Below are 12,493 nucleotides of genomic sequence, written 5' to 3' on the forward strand. Positions count from 1 at the left end.
CAAATTAACAATGAAAATGACGATAAAGTTTGAAAGACAAAATAAATATGGCCTTAAGTAGTTAGTACTGATGAATTTTTTTCGATTGTTAATTTGTTTAAATAATTTGTAAAATTTTTAAACTTTTTTCCATCTTAGTGATTATGTACATTATATTTTATATTTTTAAACGCCAATAGTTTTAATATCATTCGTTTTTACAAGTTATTAATAATCAGTACAATTAATAACAAGTTTATATTAATAATAGGGTACTTGTTTTCAAAAAACAAAAATTAAATATTTATTCAAAAATAAAATTGAAAGATTGAACAACTTTTCACAAAAAATATAAGTTCATTGCGCTTATTAATGCTAAAGGTATGTCAATTTCATGAAATAATCAAGCAACCGATTTTATTCGTGGAAATTTGAATTCAAATTATTAAAAAAAAAAAACACGAAATGGACATATATCTGAATTAACAAAGACATTTTTAATAAAATGTTCCATTTCGTTTGGACCAATAGAATAAGCTGAATTAAAGAAAAGAATTCGATTTAAAACATAGACTAACTTTTTAGCTAATCATTGATTAATAAGCTTTAATAAGAGAAATGAATTTAAATGCATAAATTTTTGACAAAGGCATAATATGTGAAAAACTTCTATAAAGATATGTAAATTATATTTGCGCAATATTTGTTTTCCTCAATATTTGTGAATTCATATTTATTTCTCAGATGATAGCTTACATCTTGTTGTAACACTTTTTGTATTACAAGTTTTAGTCCAAAACATTTGAACCTTTTACCACAAACTAGAGTTATGCTGTCTAGAAATTCAATTAATCATATTTGTTGTGATTGTTTACAGGATTGTGAAACGTTGCTTCCAGCAGATCTTGTTTTTAAGCTCGGACAAGGTTTACTTTTAATGTGAAAAATATAAATTAGTCAAGAGTTTTATTATTATTATGATCATGGGCCTATGCAATTGGGCTGCTTATCTCATGGAAAAACTTTCTCTGCAAGAAAAAGCTAACATTTTTTAACATTCTCATTTGTTTTTAAATAAGCGATCCACTTACACAAGTCCATGATATTAATTGCATTGTCGTCTCACTTGTAAGTGCCGTTTCATTAGTGAAATTTTAACAATGATATTTATTTAGATCAATAAATTCATGTAAACAATTTATTAGAAAAATTGCATCCATTTTTCATATAAAAATTTTCTAACTCTTTATTAAATATAAATAACATTTTTGTGACTAATTATATAAAGTGTATGAATTTTTGTTGTTTTGTTAATATTAAAAAGAAAAAAGTTTATAATAAATATATACAAAATTTTTCTTTTGTTAATTATGTAGTCTATTTATTAGAAATTTTTTATTTTAAGATGAATATTACTAATATTTTGGCGTTTAATTTTTTTTTAATTCACTCACTGAATTACTATGCCAGAAGTAACCAACAAATAAATAATATCGCTACATATAAAAATAATTTTGAAAGATACAATTCTTCTTCATGCTGAGCAGTTCCTCGATGAGCTTTAAAAAATAAAAGTTGTTATTATTATTAAAATAATCGTGGCATTTTTCGACGTATATGAAAATTTTACAATTTAGAGTTCAGGCAGTTTGATATTGATCGTATACAATATATCGTTCACTCAAATAAGTAAAAAAAAATTTTAACGTTAATAATACATATGATATTATTTTTGGGATTAAGAACAATCAATTAAATGATGCAGTGATTATATCTAAGGTCTTTTTAAAGTACAAATAAAACCTTGATAAGTTTATTAAATTAAACACGCGATTAATAATATATATTAGCGGATTAACCTTGACGTTAATTATTGCAGTACTTTGCAAAGTTTTTAATATTGTAACAATATTTTTAAGCGATTGTTGTAAACTTATGGCTATTACAAAGCTTAGGCAATATTTACTTTTAATTAAAAAAAAAAAGGTCCATGACCTTTTAAGACTCCATAATTTTCCACGTCACATACTAATTTGTTTGACTTTCAAGGTCTTATGAGTTTGCATAATATTTCATACAAACGTTTGAATAAAGCAATAACCTTTTCCAATTTCATCAAACATTTTCAACAAGAAATACATGCTAACATGTGTAATAAAAAAACAGTTATGTACGTAAACAATGAATCCAGCCTTCACATTAGGTTTTGGTCACTTATTACTGCCACGAAAAATTACAGCTGTTATTTAGATAACTTAACATCCTAGCGTTTTATTTATAGACTTAAATCACACTGAAGAAGGTATCCTTAATTATTTTGGATTTTTATAAGTCTATGTTTTTTAAGTTCAACTTATCTTACTTGTATCCGTGTGATTTTATTTCAAGACTAGGCAAACAATTTACAATTTACTGTCCAGCTCTTTCCATGAGGTAGACTTACTTGAGCCAACCTTTCTTTCATGAAGCTTATAAGAAGGAGAACGATCGCTATAGAAAATATTGTCCCCGAAATATGGATAAAATAAGTGAGGCGCTGCGACCGCTAAGTAGTATCAATAAAAGCGGGTTGTTGTGCGCTAATTTGAAATGATATATCAATTTGTACATTATGCTAACAACAGCAGCTAACTTCACAGATACTACTTCTTGATGACAGCGCGGCTGGTGGCTTAAAAATGAATTATAAATTCTACAAATTTTCAGGGACAGGTGCGCTAATGATTTAGTACATAGCGATCTTTCTCCTTCTTTATAACCTTCATGCTTTCTTTGAAGACCTATCACAACCTTAAACCCGTTCACGTAAAAGCACTTCTGCTGTTCTTAAACATCTCCAAATGGTTCATGACATAGTAGTCAAGGATGAGCCAATCCTTTTTCGGTATTACAACGGACCCTTTTTTCTACGTGTGTTCCACCCCTGGATAGCCACTCTAACCTTTCTATTTGTTTAAATGAAAATACGGAATGTGCGTTAATCCATTGAAATTTACAGTATCGTCCTCATATGTTATGTGGTATAATGGATTAAGATGGGCAAAGCTATTAAAAGTATCATGTATGAGGGACTTTGACTTAATTAAAGTACATAAAATTTGTTTTCATAATAAAAATATGTAATTATATACTAAGTTACATTCACCATTGCAAATATTTGATTTAGAAATCAGTTATGCATATCATGATCACGGAAACATGCATGAATGGAAAACTCAATTGTAGTATAAAAAAAATCTGTATTTTAAGAGATTTTTCAAAATTCTTCATCTGATTCCTAATGGGTAATTTTGTGTAAAATATTTTAAAATAACATACCTGCTGTTGGTCTAGGCTCATTAAAATTAAACATAGTAAAAAATCCAAACGGAAATGCACCAATTCCAAATGACAAATGAAAACCATCACCAAAACCAAAACCAGGAAATCCAGTACCCGGTTCTGGTTCAGTACGCTGACCAGCCGGCCTTGGTGGTACCTTTTCTCTGGGATCCTCTTGTTTTGAACTTCCTCTACCATACAATGGCACAACCTTTTCTTTGCTTATCGCTGCTTTACATACAGGACACAATTGACGATTTGGTTGTGTTTCTAACCATTGATGTAAACAAGGCCAACTATAAGAAAAGTTTAACAATATTTCCTTAATATTTCTCTACTCACGAAGTAAATCCCTATAAAAGTAATAGGCGCTCATCAACATATGCAGTGTAGGGTCTAATTTTAAGGAGAAAAATTAAAAACAAAAATTCGGTTATAAAGATAAGAAATTTCTAAAATGTATCTACAAAATAGAGACAAAAAATCTTTTCAAGCATTCAATCTTTGATTATTTTTGGAGATATAATTTTATATTATTTATTGTTTGAATAAAAGTATCTATTGTTAAGAAAAAAAGCTGAAAAATACGTTTCCCTAAATCTGAATACTTTATAAAGAAAATGAACATTTGGATGCACTTGAACCACAGATCTTGAGTAATTCGAGTTAAAGCTTTCTTCTGCAATTATTATATTTTATAATAAATCCGTTTAAAATAATCTATTTTTGCAAAAAAAGTTCTGAAAACATCACAGAACCCTCGAAGCTAGAGGGCCCGTAGTTGTGTCTGAGCACCCGTATTTGATTTTGCGGTATGCGGTATATAAAAAAGCCAAGCTATTCAAAATCAAAAAGCTTCCTTATTGTCCATGGTTCAACTCTTTCTTGCTCAATTTTTTATTCTCCGAACTCCGGAATTTTTTAAATAGTTATTATTAACCAAATCTACTCACATTCAAATAACAAACTAGATGAAAATTAATAGTAACATTTTCAATATATATTAAAATTTTATCTACGCATCGATTCTTCTCACCCAAGACATTGTAATTCAATATTATAATAAAATAGAATTTGCAAAAGTTGCAAAACATTACTAGTTAATAAACTCCAGGTGTATTAAACAACTTTAAAATATTTTATGCGATTAAATCTTTTTCTAACAAAAATTATTCAATACAATTTTTTTTCTTAAAGATTTCCGGTCTTCTCAAAACGATTTTCCAAAAAAGATCGATTCGATCGAAATTTACAAAAAATCTTATTAACAGTTTTTGTTATTAATAAAAACAATTTTTGGGATTAAATGATAATAAATTTGCTATAAACTTGAAAAAATAAAATTTACGGAAAATTTTTTGAAAAATTACCAAAATAAATGGCCACACATACTAACAACTGCATCTCGGGCAGTATCTAAACAAATATTACATTCAAAAGTTCGATCATCTTTTTTCTCTTCTTCGCTGCTACCAGCTGTCCCTCCAGCTCCTTCATTTTCCTTCGCTTTTGTATCATTCGTGGTTGACATTATTAAACGCAATGCTTATTATTCTAGACTAACATAGAACAAAAAAATGAAACAGAATAAATAGTTTTATTATCATGAACAAACAAATAAAAAAAACAATACAAAATATAATTTTTTAATTATTGCATAATTTTTTGTTCCAATTGAAATGATTTACAAAAAAATAATTTCAAAATATTAACAATTTTGCAACAAAGTTTCTAGTTCATCTAATTATATTGACAGGCAACATTTTTAATATGAACTTGAAATTAAAAATATGTCATCCTGTCAAGTGAATTTTTATTTAATAATTGATAATAGAAATTTAATTCGATAAAAAGACATACATACTTAACTAGTAATCAAATAATTATCAACTTTATCTTTATTAATTATGATTTTTTTCTGAATATAAAAAAAAAAAGAACAAAATTTTTTTCAACACATACGTTAAGTTAATAACACACAACGAATTGATGAACCTATGAATTTTTTTTTGTTATCAACTTAATTCCACATGAAATTTTGGTGACTTTGGTCAATGTAATGCAATTATTAATTAACTATTTGATTTCTGTAAATATTGTTATGGAATACTTAAAATTTATGAATGACAACACATTTTAATACTTAATAATTTTATTAAAACACTGACGTATGTGAATAATAAATCAAGTATAAGGTGATCAGTAACATACTGCACTCTGGTGATAGTTCTTCTGAACTATTTAGAAGTATTATTATGTGGTTTGAATTTAAAACATACAGGGTCTTATTTTTTGTAAAAATTTATTCATAATCGAATTAATTTCCTTAACAAAATCAATGTTACAAGCTTGGAATTAATTAACGAAAATATCCGAGTCTGTAGAATCGAAATCTTAATTTCAAAAGGAATTGTCAAAAATTGTTTACACTCATTTCAACAATGCTGCTTACAATGCAAAATGATTATCTCTCTAATAATGCGTTCCCAAAAACAGGGAAACACTATTTGTCTTTAACATACACGGGATAGTTATATTATTTAAACTATTAATTTTTTCTTACGTTTTAATAGAACTTCGAAAACTAATACAGTAGCGCTTTTCAGTAATGGTTTTTGTTTATTTTATAAAGAATAAATTTCTAATTTAAACATTTCCTCTATCTCTTAATATTTATGAACATGAGCTGGATTTTTAACGATCCTAAAAGTCTCGATCAAGTTGAAGTCTTTGTAAAATATGTCCCTTTCCAAATAGAACAAGTTTTACTCAGGTCATTTTTCTTGAAAATGCTTGTTGAAGGAAAAATTAGCTGCGGAAATTAAAATAGGAGACCCTGTATATAAAATCGTTTTTGTATTTTAGTCAATAAATTTAATTTGTCTAGCCAAGTGTGACCAGGAAGATTTATATGTAATAATATTTGACGTATTGCAGAAATTATGCAAAATAGAGAACAATTATAATTATAATAGGAAAGTAGGTAGTCATACAATAAGATTCCAATAATTGCATGAAGATTTTTCATTTTTTAATAAGCTTTAATTAGATAATTATATCCAGTGTGATATACAGTGTAATATACCGGATGGGTCATTTTAATCTATAATAGCTCGTTTTGTAGGTAACCAATCAAAAAATAACTTGGGCAAAAGTTGTAGAGTTTGTTGGGAAACATCAAGTTCTGACTTCAGATTGAAATTCTTCGGGATTATTTAATAGCCAATTAAAATCCTAAACGGTAAGAGATACAATAATACTCTAAATTAGAAAGTTGATCATCATAAAAAACTAATAATTTTTGTTTAAGACATTTTTTCGAACAACGTTAGTTTTCGGAGGTTTTATTCACACGCTAATGCGTATACACAGACATCAACCAAAAAGTGGTCGTATAATACATTGTCCTGACCATGAAACGTCAAAGTGTGTTAAAATTTTGATTTTCGGATTGTTTACAAGCGGTTTCCTATATTGGGAAAGTAAAAATATCCTATGAACTGTATGCAATTTTGATATTCATTGAAAACTATGCTGCTATATTGTTAATATCATCACAGCTAGTATCGCTATTCGCTCCGTGCATGTATATTATTTTAGGGAGTAACCATAGCAAAAAGTATGGATGGACATTTAAGTCTATGAATTGTATATATGTTTTACATTGAAAATTTAATACTATTTTGTAACAAATTTAAGTAATTATGTTCTCTTGTTTTTACAATTTCTAATGCAACAAATTTAATTAATTATTATTTTTTAATAATTTATTTTGACATTTACTATACCATTTACATGTGAACAATTGCAAGTTGGTCCTATTTAAAAAAATAAAATGCATGATTTATTGTAAATTTTATAAGATAACCACTACGATCACCTCTACTCTAAGCTCAGCCTTTAGGAATAAGAGTTTATTCACTTGAAAACAAACCTTTAGAAATAACAGTCTCTTAGCAATAATATTTATATTAAATCAATAAATATACAACAATCAAATAATCAGAGTTTTCAAACATATCAGAGACTATTTTAACAATAATATATTCTCTGAACATATCCTTTTTTTGTGAATGAATAAAAAAAATAACCATCGGCATGCCATATTCAAAATTAAGTTTAGGCTCAAAACGAGCCTCTTCGGTAACATTTGGAATTACACATGCGAAACGTTTTCCAGTTTCTGTTAAAACAATTGTTTTACCTGAACGTATGACATATCGAATACTATTAGATGGAGTTGATGTAACGCCAAAATTTTTGACACCACCATCGGTACAATCCGAAGAACATGAAGTAGCCACTCATGATATGGCAAAAATTAGTGAAAATACATTTAGTGCACAACAATCAGCCTTTCATACACAGTTGCATTATCAAACGGTACGTGCTGAGCATAATTTTTTATCACAGCATGGTACGGCAATTACAATTACAGGTAGGGGTGAATTTTAATAGTAAAAGATCCGGCATTAGATAAAAATTTCCTCATTTGTTAATTGATGAAAATAGCATTCAATAGGTTTATTACAATACTAATTAAAAAAAAGAGTTTATCTTTATAATTTATAGCTCAAGTGTTATACTGATGTATAAGCTATATTATTGCCAAGTTTTATTCAAATCAATTCTGTAGTTTTTGCATGATAGCGTATCAAACAAACAAACATCCATACTTTCACATTTATAATATACAAGGAGAAACAATTTAGAAAATGTAATAGCCTGACGTTATTAATACTAATTAATTAATTAATAATCAATTTTATAATTTTGTTGTTAATATAAAATTATAATTTTGTTAATGTTAAAAAAATTTCACACAAATATGATTTCATTTATTAACAGATCATACTTAATTACAGGGGCAACAAGCCATATAGATTTACAAGAAGCACCTTTTCATGCATATGCAAGCGAAGAGGATATTGTCAATCAATATTCAAAAACATCTTTAAATTTACCACCATTAGTTATTAATGAAAGTTTACCACAAAAAATTAATTTAACTTTAACTGAAACACCGATTATATATTTATTTGAGTTAACAAGTACCATCGAACCAACTGGAACACCAGAGAGTAAAGATGTCTCACGTGATAATGAATTGTATGACTTTATCACCAAAGGTAAAGGACGCAATCGGAAAGTAGTGAATGCAGAATCCCAAACAAGTGTTATAATTGTAAAAACTCGATCTACAAATATCATTCGTTCAAAACAAATGCATAGTGATGCTTTTGCCTCTGGTTGGGATATGTTAGATTCCAGAAAAGTGATACCAGTAAAAGAAGTAGACGAAATTGTACAAATAGATCCAATTGCCGAAGAACAGAGATTAAAAGATATGTTGAATGATGTACCAATAATAACTAATGACTACGAAACACAAATGAGACGTATACATGCTTTACAATCATTTAAAATTGCTACTATGATTATGGAACGAATATTGGATGCGAATATTTTCAAAAAAGAACAAACACGAATTCGAGGTCTTTTTCCACCGAATCCATTTGAGGAAGAAATTGAATTTAAATATCGATTAGATTTACTTTGGGTATTCACAAACGATCATGTACTCAATCGACCAATTTGCATGATTGTTTTAAACCCAAAAAATGAAGATATTATCGCTGTTGGATATGGAAAATTTCTTTTTAAGGAAGGTAAAAAAGGTGCCGTTTGTATATGGAATATAAAAAATCCATCACAACCAGAACGTTTTTATAAATTTTCAGTACCAGTAACGGCTGTTGCTTTTGGTAAAAGTAATCCGAATTTATTAACTGTTAGTTTTTATGATGGTACGCTGAAAGTAATCGATATTACTCACATTGATGTAAAGTTAGTTGCTTATACTACTAGATACACATCTAATTCAGTTGGACCGATTTTGTATGTAGATTGGGTTCAAATTGGTGAATCGATAAATGATGAACGTATTATGTCCGTGGACGAATGTGGTCGAGTAACATTGTACCGTATAGGTTCTACACAAGAGTTAACTGGGATTTGTATAATGCATGTTAATCGTTTAGAGGGAAAACTTAAAGGTATATCACAACTTAAGCCTTGTACGCAATATCCAATACCAATATCTGTATATGCAGCAGTCGAATGTTTTACGGATGTACCCTACGATCCAGCATTGTATATGGTTGGAACCAATATGGGAACAGTGCATAAATGTTCAAAATACTTTTTAAATCAACATATTGACGTATTTTTAGCTCATAATGGTCCCGTATACCAAATAAAATACTCACCATTTTGTGATCGAATCTTTTTAACATGTGGTGCCGATTCAGCAATTAGATTATGGTCGGATAATGTGTATGAACCATTAGTTACACTAACTGTCCCTTTTTTCCCAATACAAATGGCATGTTGGAATCCATGTCATAGCACGATCATTGCCGGAGTTGCCGAATCATCTGTTTATATTTGGGATATACGAAAAAAAACATATTTACCAGCAAGTGTTACACCATCTCCAAGTTCAGCTCGTCTAACTACTATAGCGTTTACAACAACTGGTCGTAATGTAATGATTGGGGATGCAGAAGGGAAAATTCACTTGTTCACTTTAGAGAATGTACCATTCCCACCTTTCTATCAGAGTGATGTGTTGATACATTGTATTAAAATGGCGCTTGTCACACGGCCAGATGTAATACGATTATTAAAGAAAAAATGGACAGAGTTTGAGAAAATGATTGCATTGTATGATGATAAGGGTAAAATGGGTGGTGTTGTCTTTGATTAATTTGTTTTATTTTTATAACTAATTTTAATCAAGAGCCATTAACTTTTTGTATTTTTATAAAATTTTGTTTGTATTAAAATAAAAAACGTTAAAGTAGGTAAGTAATAAGTAAATACTTTTTTTCACCCTGAATCTATTGTGGAATTTGCATATTCTTCAAATATATACTGAATGATAAGTATAGTACTCGTTTTTTAATACATAATGTGAATTTGAACTGTTGCTTGTATTTCAAGATACAGTAGAACTCCAATTATCCGAACTCCGACTATCCGAATCGCCGATTATCCGAATCACTTTCAGAAAAAAATTTGTCCAAAAAAAGTCTAAGTGCGCTATTATTCTTCCCCCCGCGAAGAATGGCAATTTTTTTTTAAAAACTCCGATTATCCGAATATTTGATTATCCGAATGGGTCCCGGTCCCCATTAATTCGGATAATTGGAGTTCTACTGTAACAGTATAATCAGCAATTATACCCTGTAAAAATATGTGTATTAGAGACTAAATGACCCTTACCTGAGGAACTCCAGGTGGTATCGGAAAATATGTTAATCGTCATTTACAAGAATTTTCTTTAAATTAAAGCAGGGTGTACACTATCTTTATTTGATGCAAACTCTGTGCCATTAAAAACGCATCAGTTCAGTGTCTAAATTCAACAATCCTATACTCCAGTAAACTCACTTCTTGAACTAAAATTGAATTAGTGTGTTTTTTTTTTATAAAAAATGTCACGAATCCCGTATTAGAGCGTGGCAGAGTTGATATTCTCCAGATTTTTACTATTAGCAGGCAGAAGTTAATGGAGGTGAATGCTCTTGAAGGTCAGAGGAACACGTAGAAAAAATAATTTTGGATATTGGTGCGTTATTTTTGCTCCCACCATATTTATCTTGAATTGTGAACAGATATTTGAATAGTGTTGAGATGTTATAGATTATTATTCAGGTATTGTTAATAGGAATTTATTAGAGCTATATGCGAGCGCAACGAACTCCACTGCCGGAGGCTCCAGCCAAGTCAAAAGCCTGGCCACCAGTCTTTTTTTTCACTTGTTAATTATACCTTTACTCTGGAAGAATTCGTTGGTTCAGTGAAAATCTATCATCAAAATTTTGTTAGGATTTCAACAACATGAAATAGGATGTAAGAAAAAATTGATCTATGTTATTAAACTTTTTTCTTATACTTAAGTAAGTTGAATGCTTAATATTCTTTGATTATATTAACTGGTGTATAAAACTAATTACCTATACAATATTAGCCGTTGCGTTGTATTGCTGTATTACTTCTTTGATAAGAATACAAGAACCACAACAAGGAAGGCATAATAATAATATAAATACAAAGAACTTAACACAGTTTGATATTGAAAATATTATACCCAATAGGAGAGTATCGTAGTTAGTTTTCAAAGTTGCATATGTGCGACACTTTGCTAACTTGGTGGTGATCGCGACCATGACCACTACTACACATATAACAAAAAAAAACAGTCACATGGATAAATCAGATTCTCTATGATGAGAGCTGCCTCCCATTTTATTATAGACTACGATGATGTTGATGATAATAATAATACCCGCCAGTCTCCAGTCGTCGTTTACCGCCACTGTTCTTTCTAGTGCACATAGAATAAGCACTAACTGCTAACAATAATAATAATAATTACAGTAGCACACGAGGTGGACTTCACCACTTTCTGTAGTGTTTAGAGACGGAGATACGTTCTCTTATTATTGAGTGATTTTTTTTTGTATATCTTTGTAGTGTTTGTTGATATTTTTTTTTATAAACATATGAAGAGTGGTTATTATTTGATTTGTGTGTTGGCATTATTGCTTTTTTAAGGGTAAAAATGGAAATTTTATTATGTCTATATTAGAAGGTAAATAGTTTTTAAATAAATAAACCCTTTTTACTGACTTTAGTTTAAATTATTGCTAAAAAGTTTTTTTTTAAATTGTCACATCAGAGTTAAACATACAATGTTTATCATTTAAGTTTTATGTTTAACTTTTTTTATACCATCGTGACCGTCTTTCAACAAAAGGAAGTGGCTATATGTAAATAAAGTAAACAAGAGAATATAATAACTATTTAGTATTTGACATTCAAAGTAAATTTGTAAAATTAGATTCAATATCAGTCTCATATCTTTCCCATTCCATTTCCTTGTTGAATGATTAAAATTATTGAAGAAAGAAAATTTTATTTTGATAATGAGTCAATTATTCGCCGGTTTTGATTAAAATTAAGTTGTCAGTAATCAAAAGATTGTTTTGGGTAATAAAATGTACCTAAGTATTAAGAAAAGTTGTGTCGGTATTTTCAGAATCGTGTAACTATAATAATTGCGCCAGAATACTTTAACTTTTGCTTTCTGAACTGGGCTGAACATAAGTACAATTGTTATCACTGA

General features: G+C 28.9%; 2 protein-coding genes across 3 annotated transcripts; one reads left to right on the forward strand and one right to left on the reverse strand.

Moving 5' to 3' along the window:
• Positions 1–1,378: 1,378 nt before the first annotated feature.
• LOC123295316 (E3 ubiquitin-protein ligase RNF185-like) lies at positions 1,379–5,447 on the reverse strand. 2 transcript variants are annotated; one of them, XM_044876621.1, is made up of 4 exons: positions 5,165–5,447; positions 4,671–4,859; positions 3,298–3,596; positions 1,379–1,538 (listed from the first exon to the last, which is right to left on the reverse strand). In XM_044876621.1, exons 2-4 carry the CDS (start codon positions 4,829–4,831, stop codon positions 1,441–1,443), a joined length of 558 nt encoding a protein of 185 aa, XP_044732556.1. In that variant the 5' UTR covers positions 4,832–4,859; positions 5,165–5,447; the 3' UTR covers positions 1,379–1,440. The 2 variants fall into 2 exon arrangements, with proteins under 2 accessions (XP_044732556.1, XP_044732555.1); XM_044876620.1 differs by having other exon boundaries at positions 5,263–5,446.
• Positions 5,448–7,414: 1,967 nt separating this feature from the next.
• LOC123296095 (dynein axonemal intermediate chain 4-like) lies at positions 7,415–10,069 on the forward strand. The gene is made up of 2 exons (XM_044877555.1): positions 7,415–7,738; positions 8,166–10,069. Exons 1-2 carry the CDS (start codon positions 7,513–7,515, stop codon positions 10,067–10,069), a joined length of 2,130 nt encoding a protein of 709 aa, XP_044733490.1. The 5' UTR covers positions 7,415–7,512.
• Positions 10,070–12,493: the final 2,424 nt, after the last annotated feature.

This window comes from Chrysoperla carnea, chromosome 3, assembly GCF_905475395.1.
Source record: "Chrysoperla carnea chromosome 3, inChrCarn1.1, whole genome shotgun sequence".
NCBI lineage: Eukaryota > Metazoa > Arthropoda > Insecta > Neuroptera > Chrysopidae > Chrysoperla > Chrysoperla carnea.

Bases quoted from the DNA above. Each gene is read 5' to 3' on its own strand.
- LOC123296095 (XM_044877555.1), top strand. From the start codon at position 7,513: ATGACATATCGAATACTATTAGATGGAGTTGATGTAACGCCAAAATTT. The intron at 7,739-8,165 runs GTAGGGGTGAAT...ACTTAATTACAG, and splicing joins TACGGCAATTACAATTACAG to GGGCAACAAGCCATATAGAT.
- LOC123295316 (XM_044876621.1), bottom strand. From the start codon at position 4,831: ATGTCAACCACGAATGATACAAAAGCGAAGGAAAATGAAGGAGCTGGA. The intron at 3,597-4,670 runs GTAATTTTTCAA...CTTTTCTTATAG, and splicing joins ATGTGTGGCCATTTATTTTG to TTGGCCTTGTTTACATCAAT. The intron at 1,539-3,297 runs GTATGTTATTTT...TATTTTTTAAAG, and splicing joins TGAGCCTAGACCAACAGCAG to CTCATCGAGGAACTGCTCAG.